This window comes from Phoca vitulina, unplaced genomic scaffold (genome assembly GCF_004348235.1).
Source record: "Phoca vitulina isolate PV1807 unplaced genomic scaffold, GSC_HSeal_1.0 scaffold65, whole genome shotgun sequence".
NCBI lineage: Eukaryota > Metazoa > Chordata > Mammalia > Carnivora > Phocidae > Phoca > Phoca vitulina.
Window position 1 is genome coordinate 66,299 of NW_022589768.1, and position 16,640 is coordinate 82,938.

At 58.0% G+C, this 16,640-nt stretch overlaps 1 protein-coding gene across 1 annotated transcript in view; it reads left to right on the plus strand.

Annotated features, from left to right (window-relative positions):
- The first annotated feature begins 3,768 nt into the window (after positions 1-3,768).
- CHRNB4 (cholinergic receptor nicotinic beta 4 subunit) overlaps positions 3,769-16,640 on the plus strand; it is a 13,920-nt gene continuing 1,048 nt past the window's right edge. The window contains exons 1-5 of the mRNA XM_032392078.1: positions 3,769-3,823; positions 8,208-8,356; positions 12,025-12,069; positions 12,173-12,282; positions 12,982-13,978. Of these exons, the coding sequence (XP_032247969.1) occupies positions 3,769-3,823; positions 8,208-8,356; positions 12,025-12,069; positions 12,173-12,282; positions 12,982-13,978 (1,356 nt within the window). The remainder of the gene's footprint in view (positions 3,824-8,207; positions 8,357-12,024; positions 12,070-12,172; positions 12,283-12,981; positions 13,979-16,640) is intronic.

The window sequence follows — 16,640 nt, forward strand, 5'->3', positions numbered from 1 at the left end:
CATATCATCTGCAAATAGGGGTAATATTCCTTCCCAATTCTTAAATTTTACTTATTTTATTTCTTTCTATTACAGATTGAATCTATAAATTGCTGACGTGGGGCAGTCTGTGACCTAAAACAACATCAATTTCATATAATTTAACCTACCACATTCCCTAGGACCTCCAGTGCAATGCTAAATAAAAACCATGATAGAAAGCACCTTTGCCTAAGTCCTGACTTCGATGAAAATTGCTTCTAAAGTTTTACCATTAAGTATGATCATTGCTACATGTTTATTAGGTTAAGGAAGCTAGCTTGCTAATAGTTTGCACTAAATGAGTAATCTGTTAGGGTAGCATATCACATTAGTAAGTATCTGATGTTGACTCACTCTTGTATTCTTGGAATAAACCCTACTTTAACATGATGCAATATTTTTTTGTGTACACTGCTGTATTCGACTTGGTATTATTTTATTAGAATTTCTGAATTCATAATAGCTAATAGCAGCTCACATTTATTAGGTGCTTTTTATGTTCTAGGCATCATTAAGGCATTTTCCATTAATTATTTCATTTCAATCTAGAAAGTTTAGGATGAAGGGTATTTCCTCCTTTGAAATATGAGAGAACTGGGCGCAGAGAAGTGAAGTCACTTCCCAAGGTCACAGAGAATGTCAGTAGTGACACTGGCCAGACGGCCTGACTCAGAAGCCCTGCACTAACCACCACTCCACGCCCCCTCCCTGGGGCAAAGACCCGTAATTCAGAGTCTTCTCTTTTCCTGTGTGTCCTACTTCCCAATTACAGTTTCCTCAACAAATAGGTTCTGTGGCGTTTTTTCTTTTCTTTTTAAAAAATATTTTATCAGACTTCTATAAAAATTGTTTTCGCCTGCAGTGAATTTGCTCATTTCTTCATTTTGTTGGCTATCATTTCTTAAGCATACGTCAAATCTTGGTTTGTATGCTCATTTTGCTTTTTTTTTAAAGCTCAAATTTACAGAAAAGTTGCAAGTACCATACAAAGCACTCTTTATCGCTGCATCATTTGGATTATGTTTACAACACACGGCACCCCATCATCTCTGAATACTTCCTGTGCGTTACCTACAAGATAGTCTCCGACACAGCCAAAATACAGCCTTCAAAGCAAGAAATTAACATCGATGTTTTACTACCATCCATCCCTCAGACCCCATTCAAGTTTGGCCAGTTGTCCCGACGATGACCCAGACAGCAAAAGGACCCATTTTAGAACCACGTCTTGCATTTAGTTGGGATGTCTCTTCAGTCTTTTCTTGACTTTCATAACCTTGACATTTTTGAAGACAACAGACCAGTTATTTTGTGGAATGTCCCTTAATTTCAGTTTCTCTGATGTATCATCATGGCTAGATTCGAGTCATACATCTTTGGCAGGAATATCACAGAAGGATTCTGCGTTCCTCCTGCCGCGTCCCACCAGGTTCTACACCATTTGGATTTGCCCCCTTACCAATGGTGTGAATGTTGATCCCGTGGTTCAGGCGGTCTACTAGCTTCCTACTGATCCTGTAACAAATAACTACAAACGGAGTGGCTTGGAACATCAGTTTTTTTTCTCTTACAGGTCTAGGGATCAGAAGTCTAACATCAGTCTGACAGGGATGAAATCAAGGTATCGGCAGGGCTGGTTCCTTCTGAAGGCTCTGAAAGAGAATCCATTCCCTGCCTCTTCCAGCTCCTGCTTCCCTCTTCATATCACACTGCCCCACCCGGACCCCCTGCCTCCCTTTTGTAAGGGTCCCTGTGACTCCATCATGCCCACCAGGAGAATCTACCCATCCCAACCAACATCCTTCATTAATCACTGCTGCAAAGTCCCTTTCACTATATAGGGTAACATTCAGAGGTTCTGAGATTAGGACGTGGACGTCTTTGGGAGTCATTCTTCAGCCTACCACGGGTGGTATCTGCCAGGCTTCTCCCCTGGAGACTTAACTCTTTTCCCCCCTATAATTAATAACTATTTTATGAGGAGCTACTTTGAAACTATGTAGGTATCCCTCTTCTTATCAAACTTTCAATCATTTATTTACTTTGATATATGCTTATAGTTTCTTATTTTATTCAGTGAGTATTCATCAGCATTATTACTTATTTTAATGCTCAAATTGTCCCAGACTTGGTTGGTGGAGCCCCTCCAGGATGGCTCACGTGCCCCTCTAACATGTCCCCATCATTCTCCCAGCCCTTCTCTTACTTTCTGGCACAGTTGTAGGCTTTTTCCAATGGACGTTATATTCTCTCCCTCTCTGTCTTCCTACCCTCGCACCTTTGCTCACCTAACTTACAGTTTGGCAGCTGCTTCCAGGTGGGCATTTTTAAGCTCCCATCCTATGGTATATCAGGGAAAACGTGCATCCCACAAAGCTAGGACTTCAGACAACAGATCAGCAGCCGGCTTCCCCTCCCAGCTTCCTTCCTTTGAGGTACATGCAAACCCCCAGCTTCTAGTCCAGTCTTTTAGTCCCCCTTAATCCCAAAGGATCTGCCACTGCCTTTGGCTTCCAAGCCCAGCAGGCTCCAGGCTTCAGCCACCCCCTACCAGTCTGCATTTCTTTTCTGATTTTGATTGATGGCGATCTTGTTTTTCAGCCTGGCTGTGACTTTTTAATTTACTGTATATATTTCACCTATTTATTGTTGCAGTTTGGAGAAGAGAGGACGCACTTGAACCTAAATTCTCCAAACCATCCCAAAGGGAAAGTCAACTACATTTCAAGAGCGTTCTTTTTAAAAGATCATATGTGGTCGTATCCGATGGTAGCAAGAGGACGACGGGGGAAGCGTTATGAAAGTAAGACTGCGAATCCTGGGGGAAGAAGGTGGCACTCTCCCAGATCCTGCCCTCCCGCTTGGTTCGTCCAGTTGTTCCGTTTGCCTGCTGGGACCCAGACAGGGGAGGAGGTGTGGGGCCGCGCGCTACGGAAATCACCGGAGGCCCTTTTAGGTCCCGGACTGAGGCTCTGGCCAAGTCCGAAGTAGGGCTGCCCCGGTGCTGATGCCTGTCCCGTGAAGTCCCCGGCCCCGAGGGGAATAGTACTGATCCCAACACCCGGTGAGGACCACCGGGCTGGAGGAGGGGCTGCGTGCTCCCTTGAGTCACCTGAGCTGCCTCGGGTCAGCCCAGGTAGAAGGCCAAGGGGAGAAGGGGGGACGAGGGACGCAGGCGGCCCACTCCGGGCCCCATCCAGTCCCTTCAACTCTGCTCGCTTCCCCAGTTCCCCAAGCTAGGCCAGGGGACCCTGAGCTAGTCACCCTCCCCAATGCACCCACTTTTCCTAAGCGCCCCCCTTGTCTGCAGAGAGCCGAGCCCCACTCCAGCTGGCTCGCTCCCTACTCCCTGCGACGCCCCTTTCTTTCGGCAAACCCCAGGGTACGGACCCTCCCTGGGGCACAACCACGTGCCCGAACAGTGCGGGGACCCTGCGCCAGCGTCCCCGGGTCTCCCCACGGACGCGCGGGGCGGGCGCAGCCGGAGCAGGTGGGAGCCAGGCGGGGGCGAGAAACCGCGGCCGCAGGTCCCGGAGCCCCAGCCGGCCCCTCCCCTCCCCGAGTGGGCGGGGCTCACGGCGGCCGCCCCCGCGGGGCCCCGCCGCTCTGCCGGGTCCTAGTGCCCGCCGGCGGCGCCGTCAGACTCCGAGGCCGGCCCCCGCGCTCCCTGCCTGCTCGCGGCTCGCCGGCGCCGGGGTGCTCCGACAGCTGGGCTCGCCGCGGCTGCCTCTCCGGCCCCCGCCCGCCATGAGGAGTGCGCAGCCCCTGGTCCTTTTCTCCCTGGTTGCCCTTTGCCCGCGCGGTGAGTTCTTTTCGGGAAAGGAGGGAGGGGCGCCAGTCGCACCGCCCGGCTGCACTGGCCACAGGTGGGGGAGCCTGGGGGAGTGGCCCGAGGTCGTCCCGGCCGGGCGGGGGCGTGGGCGGGCTGAGCCCACTGGCCGAGGCCTCTGGGACGGGCCAGGGCGATGGGTCCCCGAGGCTTGGAGTGGGGACTGCCTCTCCTCCCTGTGCACCTGCCGGGCAGCCTCCGCGGCGAGAGCCTCGGGGCTGAGCCGGGGCTGCGTGGTACCCGCTCTGCACTGGCGCGAAGGGAGCCTGCGGGACAGCGGTGTCAGGTGCCAGTAGGCTCCTCACCGGCCAGGTGTAGACGCAGGGAGCACCCCCGCGGCTCGGCCTGGGAGGGAGGGCTCCACGCCGCTAGGGTAGAGATGGGGAAACTCGGCCCGGACCGGGAAGGGCTTGCCCAAATCGCCAGACCCGGAATGGTTTGCAGTGTGGGGCGTGTCTCCTAAGAAACACACTTCTAAGACACCACTGTCTCTGGTCACCCACCCTTGGGGCTGGGCTGGCTTGGACAGACAGCGTGGCGCAGCGTCAGGCTGGCGAAGTGGGGAGCGGCAGTCTCTGACCCCGGAAAGGGAGACCCCATCCGCCCTTCCCAGGCAGAGCCCAGATGTGATGAGGATCGCCTTCTCTGGGCCTCAGTCACCCGCCCCCCCACCCTCGCCCCGAGTTCCAAGGACCCTTAGCTCCTACTGTCTGGCCCAGGCTTGTCCTCTGAGTCCTGCTTAGCCCAGGAGACCAGGCGGGACTACATCTTCCTTGGACAGGACACAGCACTGGGGGTGTTGGAGGCAGGACTGCGAGGACATACAAGTTCCTATAGGGAAGTGCAGCTCTCACCAAAGATGGTGTCCCCACTCTGCGTGTGTCCTGGCTCTGTCACCACTTGCTGGGTGACCCCATGCCATTCCTTTCCTCTCTCCAGGCCTCAGTTTCCCCATCTGTTCTATAGGAATGATATGCCCTGCCTACATCCTTGGGGACTCAGATATGAGTCAGTTGCCGTGTCTCTAAAGCGCGGTCCTGGGGCCACTGGCATCAGGATTACCCCATACAAATTCCTGGGCCCCACGCTAGCCTCAGAGATCTAAATCTCGGGAAATAGAGCCTGGGAACCTGGGTTTATACAAGCACCCAGGTGATTCTTACACATGACAGATAATATGTGGTGAGCTTTTCGTAAAAGGTAAAAATCTAGACCTTTAAAAAAAAAAAATTCCAGAGCTGCCTTTTAATAAATACAAATCTCCTGTTCCTTTCCTCAGTGAAGGACACTCACCCCAAACTGAAAATCACTTTGCCTTCTGGATGCTGCCTTGCCAGGAGATGCTGTTGGTCTTTACCTTCTATGGTTTGTGTTCCAAAACAATAGCTATTATCTCTTGGTTTTCCCAATATTAGATTTTAAGATTATGCTTTGTCCAGCGGTACACACAGTCAGCACAGTGAGGGTTTGAGCTGCGGCTTCCCCCAGATGTTAACCCCTTCCTGCTCCCGAGCTGGTTTTCCAGAGAAGGCCTAGGAAGGCCAGGCCCTAGACACAGACAGCGCTGGCCCAGGACTCCTCAGAGTCACTGCGTCATGACTGACCCCTAGTGGTGGCCTCCCTGTTGAACTGTGTTGACCCCAGGGCTGGGACGTGACCCCCAGAGGTGCCCAGGAGGCTCCCCCCATTCTGGGCCACCCTTGTCATGGAGCAGGGACAGGCCCTTGTCTTTTGAACCCAGCAGGCCTCACAGACAGAAAGCAACAAATATGTGTTGTTCTGGGTTCCCGCTGCCTTTGGTGGTGGTGGGAGACCATTCCAGCCCACAGCAGCCCTGCTGGTCTTTCCCAGCCCCACCCCCTTACACGCACACACATACGAACGCAAACACAGGTGACAGCGGAACACACACTCAGCTATGGTTACCACGATGGCCTCTGCAGGGCAGTCTCCTTTTGGGGACGTTAGCAAGGGCAGGGCAGAAGGCACTGGGGCCCGGGAGGGCCCCTCTCTGAGGGAGGCTCTGAGACCTGGCTCTGCTCTGACCTGCTGGGGCTCCTCAAGTAAGTTCCTTCCCTCTTGGGTCTTAGTTTCCCCGGATGAGAAACAGGGAACGCACAAAATGGCCTGAGGTTTTCAGAACCCCCAACTCTGGAGCCCACAGCCTGTCCTCAGGATGGGGAGGGTCCCTCAGGCCAGGTGAAGGCCCAGGAGGCAGGACAGCCCCAAAGGTGAGCAGCCCGAGCGCCCCAGCCTGCAGAGCAGCCTTGACCTCTCAGGAACCTGGTGGACCAACCTCTGGGTTGCAGAGATGTGGGCTCCAGTCTCTCCCTGTCCTGTAGGACCAGGAGCTGCAGATTCTGACCCCAGACCGGCCTCAGAAATGCCAGAGGGGCTTGGGCAAGTGATACAGCCCACTTTCTGAAATGAGGGGTCAGCCCAAATATACGCACTAGAGAGGCGCCGTGGGAGGGACCCAGCTTCAGCCTGGGGCTCCAGGCTGGCTTCTAGGGCATTCAGACAGCTTGCCTCTGGGAGGGGTCCAGGGTGTAAGAGGCAGAGCTCAGAATCTAGGCCACCATCCAGAGGACTCCCTCTGGACAGCCCCAGGCAGTCTGGGGGAGGGGCAGCGGGCAGCAGGTGCACCCGGGAGCATCATTCACAAGGCACTAAATATTGCATCTGCTCCACACAGGCAGTGAGTCGGAAAGTGCACGGAGCAGGCTGGCGTGGCGCCAGCTCCCGTGCCCCTGTGTGCAGCCCAGCACCCACACAGGAGGCCACCTTGGACCCACTTCACAGGCCGTTCAGGCTCTGGGCCCTCGGACCCCACCCAGAGGGAGGGATTTGGCAAAAAGCCAGCACTGGCCCTTCAGGGAAGGATGCCATCTGAACCCCACGCCCAGTGAGACCCAGCCCCTCCCCGGCAGCCCCACCCCCACCTCCTCAGCCCCCCTGTTCCCTGATCTTCTCCCACCTGCTCTCCTGACCAACACCACCTGCTCTGCCCATCTCCCCTCCCTGCTGCTGGGCTCTCCTGCTCAAGTGTCCTTGACCTTCCCCAGAGTCTCTTCCCACGGCACCACCCCCACCTCTGCCCTCAGCTGACACATCCTCCCAGAAGACACCAGGGTAAACAAGACCAGGTCCCTGAACCTCATCTTCACTCCCAGACGTGTGAAGGAGCTGGGACCAAGACCCACACCCCACTGGGCAAGAGATCCAGGCCTGTGGGAGCTCAGGGGGCCCAGGGGCAGGCCAGGCTTCTTGTGGGAGCTGCACCGGTTACGGCCCTGAGCCCACCCCTCTCCTTTTTTTTTTTTTTTTTTAATTTTTTTTTTATTTATTCGAGACAGAGAGAGAGAGGGCGCGCAGGAGCAATGGGGGAGAGGCAGAGGAAGAGGGAGAAGCAGACTCCCCGCTGAGCAGGGAGCCCGACGCGGGGCTCGATCCCAGGACCTGGAGATCATGACCTGAGCTGAAGGCAGACGCTTAACCATCTGAGCCACCCAGGCGCCCCCCACCCCTCTCCTTTAAGCTCCGGACCAGGAGCCAACTGTCAGCTGGACCCCAACACTTTGCAGTCTGAGGGTCTTAACTCGGGAAACTCCCCGTGGTCAGTCTGTTCTCTCCCCTAGAACGTACCACCCTCCTCCCCGCTCTGCACACAAAACCCATGGTAGGATCCCTCCTCCGCTACACAGGAAACCGAGGCAGGAGTCACTTCTGGTGTTTGCTTGCTGTCATCCCCAGCACGTGGCACGGTGTCTGGCACAAGGCAGACAGACGTTTGATGGTTGGTGGCCTGGGGGCAACTCTGGCAGAGAGAGTGCGCCCAAGGGCTCAGAAGTACGACCGTGAAGACAGGGTGGGGAGAGGAAAGCAGGAGGGATGGCGGAGCGCCGAGCGTCTGGGTGGGTCCGTGAGAAAAGATCAGGTTGAGGAGGGCAGGCTGGTACCAGGGCCAAAGGGCTCAGTCTGGGAGGCCTGAGAGGCTCGGGCGGGGAAGGCCCTGGTGAGGCCACAGCCACTGACTGTCGTGCCGCGTGGTGCGTGGCCGCAGGGGCAGAGTCGGGCAGGGACACCCGCAAGGGGCTACGGGAAGAGCCCGGGCCGTGCTCCATGACCGGGGCTGGGGGCGGGGAGCGGGAGGATGGACGGATAGACTTGGGGTGCAGAGAGACTTGCAGGCAGCACCCCGTTTCTGGACACAGCGTCCGGGTGTGGGCTGCCCTTCATCCTAGTGGGAAGGGGAGGAAGGAGGGGCAGCCCGCCCCCGGCCCCTGTGCACCGGCCCCACTCTCCCCTTAGCGGCCAGCAGGGACGGCCCAGCAGGTCTGACCGTGTGTCTCCCCAGGGGACTGCCATGTGGCCAATGCAGAGGAGAGGCTTGTAGATGACCTTCTGAACAGAACCCGCTACAACAACCTGATCCGCCCGGCCACCAGCTCGGCCCAGCTCATCTCCATCCAGCTGCAGCTGTCCCTGGCCCAGCTCATCAGCGTGGTAGGTGCTGACCGCCCCCATCCAGGCTGGGGGGCCAGAGTGCGGGGCTGGGGGCACCTCTGGCTTGCCCCAGACCTCTAGACCAGGTCAGATCGCTCGTCTGCTCCTTTTCCATATGCATATGTTCAGGAGTTCGCCTAAACTGGAGGCCCAACTGCCTCTGTGCTGTGAATCCTTGGTCCCGGAACTGCAGGCTGGCCTTGCGCTCCCGTCCTTGCTGGGCGAGCCCTGCCCGCTGCGTGCACACCAGTCCCACCGTTCAGGGCCCCTGCTAATCCCAGATCTCAACATCGATGAAAATGCTTTAACTTCAAGCCACAGAACATCCAAGTCCCAGTGGCCAAAACACTGAGAACACCCCGGCGAGAGCAGGCCAGTGTGTCAGTGCTGGTCAGTCAGTCGGGGACCCGGTGGTGCTAGAGCTCTGCGTCGCTGTCCGTGCGGGTCAGTCGGGGACCCGGCGGTGCCGGAGTTCTGGGTCGCTGTCCGTGCGGGTCAGTCGGGGACCCGGCGGTGCCGGAGTTCTGGGTCGCTGTCCGTGCTGGTCAGTCGGGGACCCGATGGTGTCAGAGTTTTAGGTCGCTGTCCGTGCCGATCAGTTGGGGACCCGGCGGTGCCGGAGCTCTGGGTCGCTGTCCGTGCCGGTCAGTCTGGGACCTGGTGGTGTCGGAGTTCTAGGTCACTGCCTGTACCGGTCAGTCGGGGACCCGGCGGTGCCGGAGTTCTGGGTCGCTGTCCGTGATGGCAGGATTCCGATCATCAGATGGCGGCCACAGGTCCAAACATAAAATGTCACGTAACAATGTCTGTGGCAGGAGCTCTCAGATCCTCTCTGTCCCAGAGACCTGCCCTGTGGATGAGCCCTGGATCCCTGAGCCTCAGCCACAGCTGGCCAGCAGGCCCGGAAGATCATGAGTGTCCGATACCGAACAAAGTCATGGTTCTCTTAACAAAGATGTGAAGGGGCAATGACCGCGGGGTGGGCGGCCAACAGGCCTGCCACGAACAGGTGGGCGTCCACCATGGCCATAAACTTCTCCTTGTCCTGGCAGCTCTACCCTATCATCGCCCTCCCTTAGCCTGCCCAACAGAGGCCCTCACGTCCCCCCTCTCGTCGGGGGACAGAGGAACGAGGCTGTGGGACCTGACGGGTACCGAGGCCCCGGTGCAGGGACAGGACCAGAGGCAGCCGCTGCCCGGGGGGGTGAGAGTCTGGACAGGTGAGGGCAGCCACCGCGGGCATGAGAAGGAGGAACAGCTTGCAGACTCCACAAGTAGGGCTGTCAGCTCCTGGTGTGTGGATGTGGGGCAGGGGTAGGGGTGCTGAGGTGCCGGGGAGCTCCCCCTCTCCCCTCCTCGTCTCTGAGCTGAGAGTGTCTGCAGGACCCACGGCCTATGGTTAACCTTCCCCGTGTGGCCTTCCCACAGCCCCATCCATGGGGTTGGAGCCTGCCCGGGAAGGAGCTGTGAGGGGAGCACTCTAGGGTACCGCGTCTGGTCATGGGGAAGGAGGTAACGGGGGGGCTGAACCTCCTGAGGACAGGTGGCCCCCACAAACCCACCCCCTCCAAGCAACGCCCCCCAGAAGGCTGGGAGGAGGGTCCCCTGGGAGGAAGCACAGCCAGACAATGCGGGAGGGGACGGACAGCCTGGGCTTTCTGTCCCTCTCCCCTCTGCAGGCCGCCTGGGAAGAACAAGGAGCCAGGCCAGGCTAGTGTTGGAGTTTACGGTGCAGCCAAAGGCGTTTTGCTTAACGGGGTGAGCCCAGCTGCCACTGCACGGCTGCTGCCCTGCTCAGGGGAAACAGGCAGGCGGCTGTGGTCGCACTTCCAGGCTAAGGCTGCCCCTGCCAGATCTACCCTGTGGGCCGTGGGAGGTCACAGAAGTTACCAGGAGGAGGAGGGCTCCCGCCCTATGCCGTTAGCGCGCTCCTGTGAGCAGTGATCACCCCGAACGCTGTACGGAGAATGTATTCAGTCCGAGGGTTTATTTCTTCTGTATTCCAGGATCTGGTTTTCCAGGAGGGAGGGTTATGGGCACGACCAGTTTAAAGATGGAAGTTTCCAGGGAGGAAGCAAGGAGTGTGTGCAGGCCCTCCCAAGAAGCTCCCTGGGGTGGCCAGGCCTTGAGCCATCCTCCTCGGGCGTGTTCTGCAGCCGCTGGGGAGGGACGGACAGGACTGAGACACAAGAGAATTCCTGAGTGATAGAGCCTGAATGGAGGTGGGCCATGTGGGTAATATATTTGCTCAAATGGATCAAACTGTTTGCTTAAAACCTATGCACTTCACTGTATATAAGTAAGTTTTACTGCAACTTAAAAAAAAAAATGTTTTTAAAGACCGATGAAGGCGTTCAGTGTTGCAGACTAGCTTTTCCACAAGAACAACTAGAAAAGCTGTATAAAAATGCCTCCCACTCCATTAATCTGTGTGACAGTCTTGGAGAGCTCAGCCAGGACTCGAGGGACCAGATTCCAGGAGGTGACCCTCGGTCTATGGCGCTTTTCCCTGCCCATGATGACAGGTACATGGTAAAAGGCCGAGGGGCTGAGGAGAGGAGGGCAGCATGGTGGCTGTGAGGCTGGAGCCCAGCTGAGTGTCTGGTGCTCTCGCAGGGCTGGGGGCACATGCCAGCATTCGGGCCCCACGAGATGGGGAGACCCTGAAAAGACCACCTGTCAGAGTAAAAATGAATAAAAAATAGGCCAACTCTCAAAACAACTAAACCTGCTGTGAACCAGCTCAGACACAGACTAGATGAAGGGGATCTGCCCCTCATCTATCTGCCATTATGCCAAAGTCAGTTCTCCCTGGAGGCCTATGAAAGCAGATAAAAATGCACTAGGCACACAGTAAGACAAGACAAAATGAAAAAAGACTGAGAGGAAAAAAAAAAAGGAAACAGACACACAGATGATTCGGATATTGGAATGATCAGACAAGAACTTTACACCAACTGCCGTTAACGTGGCAAATTTTATGTTATGTGCATTTTACCACTATGAAAAATAAATAAATTATAAAGAAACTTCGGGAGTTGGGGGGGAGGATGGAGGAGGGACACTGGGGGACATGGGGAAAGAGTGGGGGTTTTCAGCTTGAGAGGAGCCCTTTGAAAGGATCCCCTGGCTGCTGAGTAGAGACAGTGGGATGAAGACACACAGGGTGAGGAGGAGGACCAGCAGGGAGGAGGCCTGGGGGACGAGGAGGCGCGGGGTGAGGAGGAGGCCCGGGGGAGGAGGACCAGTGGGGAGGAGGCCCGGGTGAGGAGGAGGACTAGTAGGGAGGCGACTGCAGTTGTCCAGCTGGTGGATACTGCCGGCAGCCATGACAGAAGCAGACAAGTCTGAGATGCACGCAGAGGGTTCCATCTACAGGACACCCTGGGGGGTCAGAGAATGGGGTGCAGAGACTGCCCCCAGGTTTCTGGCCTATGGAGCTGCATGGCCGGGGGAAGCAATATCAGCAGAGGACCTGATCTGGGTGATGATCACAAGCTTTGTCCCAGACACGTGGGGTGTGAAATACCTCTGAGCCATCCCGGAGATGGTGGGTCAGCAGCTGGGCATGTGGTCCTGGAGCCCCGAGCCTTCTGTGTGATAACGTGGGGTCTGTGTGTGAAGGCTCCTCCCACCTGGTGAACGGATATCCCCGTTTCCCTCCCCAGAATGAGCGAGAACAGATCATGACCACCAATGTCTGGCTGAAACAGGTAAGTGTCCTGCAGTGTCCCCAGCCCAGGAGGCATTTCTTCCAGGGCCACCCCCTTGGTGGCTACGAGCCTCCAACTTACAGGGCTGTGCCTGTCTGCTCAGGAGTGGACCGACTACCGCCTGGCCTGGAACAGCTCCCGCTATGAAGGTGTGAACATCCTGAGGATCCCTGCAAAGCGCATCTGGCTGCCAGACATCGTGCTTTACAACAAGTGAGTGGCAGGGTTGGCCGAGGAGATGAGAGCCAGGCCAGGGCAGCAGGCCTGGACTCTGGGGGTCCTCGGGTCCTGAGGCCAGCCCTGGGCCTCATCTGTGCTTCACTCAGACCTCCAGGCAGTCAGGCTGGAAAAGGAAATGGGCAGACCCAGCACCCTCCATGGCAGGTGGGGCATTGGAGGCCCGGAGAAGGGGGGAGAGACTCACTCGCTCATTTGGGCACAGCTGGGCCCAGGGCCAGCATCTGGACCCCGAATCCAGTGCTCTTTCTGGTCTCCATCCTATCTTGTTGGCCCTCAGATGCTCTGTCAGTGTTGGGTGTTGGTAGCATCAATATCTTGGGTGGGTGGAGGGAGCGAGAGGGTCTCGTGGGGTCACAGTGTTCCCAGCAGAAGCATGAACCAAGTTCAGGTCCTTGCTGGACTGCTTCCTAGTTTTCTGACCTTTAAGAAGTCACTGAACTTCTCTGAGCCTCGGTTTCCCCATCTGTAAAATGGGGATCCTAGTAAAACCCACCTCTGATAACTGTGAGGCACATGGGAGCTCATCCACGTGAAGGGCACTCTGTGCCACGCAGGGGCCATGGAAAGTTGGCCTTTTCGGGGAGGGCGCCAGGGGCTGGAAGGATGGCCGCTGAGAAATGGTCCCGAGGGCTCTCTGGCAAGTTCCCCATGTTCTCCTCTCCGTGCCCCTAGCGCCGATGGAACCTACGAGGTGTCTCTCTACACCAACGTGGTGGTCCGCTCCAACGGCAGCATCTTCTGGCTGCCACCCGCCATCTACAAGAGCGCCTGCAAGATCGAGGTGAAGCACTTCCCGTTTGACCAGCAGAACTGCACCCTCAAGTTCCGCTCCTGGACCTACGACCACACGGAGATCGACATGGTGCTCAAGACCCCCACGGCCAGCATGGACGACTTCACCCCCAGCGGCGAGTGGGACATCGTGGCGCTGCCGGGCCGGCGGACCGTGAACCCGCAGGACCCCAGCTACGTGGATGTGACCTACGACTTCATCATCCGCCGCAAGCCGCTCTTCTACACCATCAACCTCATCATCCCCTGCGTGCTCATCACCTCGCTGGCCATTCTCGTCTTCTACCTGCCGTCCGACTGCGGCGAGAAGATGACTCTGTGCATCTCCGTGCTGCTGGCGCTCACCGTGTTCCTGCTGCTCATCTCCAAGATCGTGCCGCCCACCTCCCTGGACGTGCCGCTCATCGGCAAGTACCTCATGTTCACCATGGTGCTCGTCACCTTCTCCATCGTCACCAGCGTGTGCGTGCTCAACGTGCACCACCGCTCGCCCAGCACGCACACCATGGCGCCCTGGGTCCGGCGCTGCTTCCTACACAAGCTGCCCACCTTCCTCTTCATGAAGCGCCCGGACAGCAGCCCCTCGAGGACCCCCCAGCCCAGCCAGCCTCGCCCGACCCGGTCCGAGGCCGCCTCCACCTTGGCCGCAGGCCCAGCCAGTGCCCCCAACCTCTACGGGAGCTCCATGTACTTTGTGAATCCCGCCTCTGCAGCCCCCAAGTCCCCGGCCGGCTCCGGGTCCGGCTCCGACGTGGCGGGCACGGCCCGGGGTTTCCGGCTGAGGTCTTCCGGGAGGTTCCGGCAGGATGTGCAGGACGCATTAGAGGGCGTCAGCTTCATTGCCCAGCACATGAGGAGTGACGACCAAGACCAGAGTGTAAGTCCCCAGCCCTGTCCCCGCCCCACTGCCCACAGCTCACTCACGGGACAGAGCGCCCAGACCCTTGGCTGGAGTGTGGAACCCAGACCTGAACTGTTTTATTGTAGCTCCAGGCATCAGGGAAGAGGAAGGAAGTGCCAAAGACCTGTTTTTTGTTTGTTTTGGGGTCCCCAAAAGCAGCCCTGAGTTGAGGGCCCAGGCAAAGGCAGTTCACCTGCGGAGTGAGCTCAGGAAGCTCAGGGAGGGCCCCGGGGAGACCGGGGAAGGCGGAGCAGGCTGCTCATGACTGCCATGGGCTCTGGGGGCTCTGAGGACGCAGGGGAGCACACACCCCTCGGCTCTCACCCCCGAGGCGGAGGGTGGCCCTGGGCAGTCCCTCCCCAGCTCATCCGGCCTCACGCTGGGGCAGAGGAGGGGGGAGCCACGGGCACCCTGAGCCGGCGGCTGTCACTGGGCTGGAAGGGGACCTCAGTCTTGGGGATGAGGGTGGGCCGGGCACCGAGGGCACCTGCTCCCCTTGTCCCCCAGCTTGCCAACAAGCCACACAAACAGGACAGCTTTGGGGAGTACAGAAAAGCAGTTAGAACGTCACTGCTCATACGGTGATAATGTGATGACAGATTTGCAAAGGGAGGTTACATTTACTGTCACAGGACAAAGCCAGGGGCGCTAATGGAGAGGGTCTCCCAGGCCTCGCAGGCCGGGCTGGTGGTAACTGAACGCAGAGCAGGACGGCCCGGCCTAGAGACTTTCCCGCACGTGTCCGCAGCGGGCAGGAGGGCTGCTGAGTCACGGTGCTGCGGATGCTCTCATTTCAACACCTTACAGAGCAGACCCCCCGCCCGGCGGCCTGCAGCTGCAGGCAGAAGGAGGGCACAGCCTCGTGCTCACCTTGCGCCGGCCGCCTTCTCAGGGGAAAGCACGGGTTTCTGTTAGTTGGAGGGACACGAGCAGGCTGCAGAGGCTCCAGCACCACCCCGTGAAACAGGAAGAGCACGTAACCAACGGGACATGGGATGGGAGCTCCTCGGAGCGCGGCCGGGGCCAGCAGCGCCGCCGGTTAGAAACACAGCCCGGCCTGGCCCGCACCGGACTCAGAGTCTGCATTTTCAGCAGACCCCACGTTACAGTCCAGCTCGAGAAGCACAGCTCTAGAAGACCATCAGATTTCACTTTTGGTTGTGCTTTCTTTTAAAACCATCCAGCAGCTCGGCATCAGCTAATCCCCTGGGTCCCGGATGCTGATACACAGTGCAGGGCCCTGCTGGCTACAGGGAACCTCGGGGTAACTGTTCACGGTCCGGCTCTGGGGCCACCAGGGCCGCGTTCTGAGTGAGCCCAGGCCTCTCTGGGGGGCCCCCTGAGCCTGCACCTGTAACCCCTCCCCCGGGGCTCCATGCACACATTCAGGCTGAGAAGCTGGTGTCCATGCTCCTGGCTGAGCCGCCACCCGCCCTGAGCGCCCTCTTCTCAAGGTCCCCCCGCCCCGTGACACTCACATGCCTCCCGCCATTTCTAATTCAATCAGGCAAAAGCCTCTTGCGGGGAGCAACCAGGCGGGGTCCCCCATTATTACAATCACCGTTTCCCTGAGCTCCAAGCACACACAGGGTGCTCTTGCAGGACTGGACCTACATCACTGCCAACCCCCCCCCAGGAACCGTGGCAAGAGGCATGTATGCAAACCCCACTCCACGTCAGGGAGCACGAGGCTCAGAGACGCGCGCTGCCTGGCCCGGGGCCACACAGCTGGTGCAGACCAGAGCCACGACAAAAGCAGATCTCTACGCCGTCCTGACACTTCCCTGCCTGCCCTGAGTGCACGCTGGCCGCCTTCCTCCAGCCCGGTTTGCCCCCTTCCGAGCACGGCTACCCCTCAGTCGGCCCAGGCCGTGGCTCAACTTCAGCACCCCCCATTAACTGGTCGCTATAAATAGCACACAAATATAAAAAGAGGGGAAAAGTCACACACACCAAAAATACAGTCGTCTTAAATGAGGGCTGTCAAAATGAAACCCCAGAGAGCCGAGCAGAGGCCACACGGGGCACAGGCTGCACGGGGCCCGCCGGTCCTGGGGGGTGGAGGGGGACGCCTGACACGGGATCGCCCTGGAGGGGCCCCGACGAACTGGGTCACTGACGTCACCTCGTCCGCTGCTGCCCAAATTTCCAAGTCCAGAGCCTCTGCTGCGTTCAGGTCAGGCCACTCTCCAGCGGGGAACACAGGCAGAGGGGTCAGACGGGCCTGGGTTGGGGGTGGGGTGGGGGGGCGACAGACCAGGGTGCCCACGGTGGCTCTAGGACACGGGGGCCGGGGGAGGTGACGAAGCCGAGGGAGGCTGGTCTCCGTCCACAGTGTTAGGGAACTGAGCGGATTCCACAGCCAGGTTTCCAGCTGTCCTGCCCCCCACACAGCGAGGTGGGCCCCAAATCTTCCTTTCGGCAGAGCTCAGGCAGGAGGCTGGGGCTCAAAGTAAGAGAAGGGGACTCGCCATGATGTGGTTCTCCAGTCACACTGCTCAGCGTTAGTGGTATTACTATTACTAACGCTTCCATCTGTAGCTTCCTGTCCTCCCTGGTGCCTGTGGGGGTCGGGGGGGAGAGTCCTGCAATGCTGCCGGTGGGGGGTGCTGGGGGGTCCTGCAATGCTGCGGGTGCG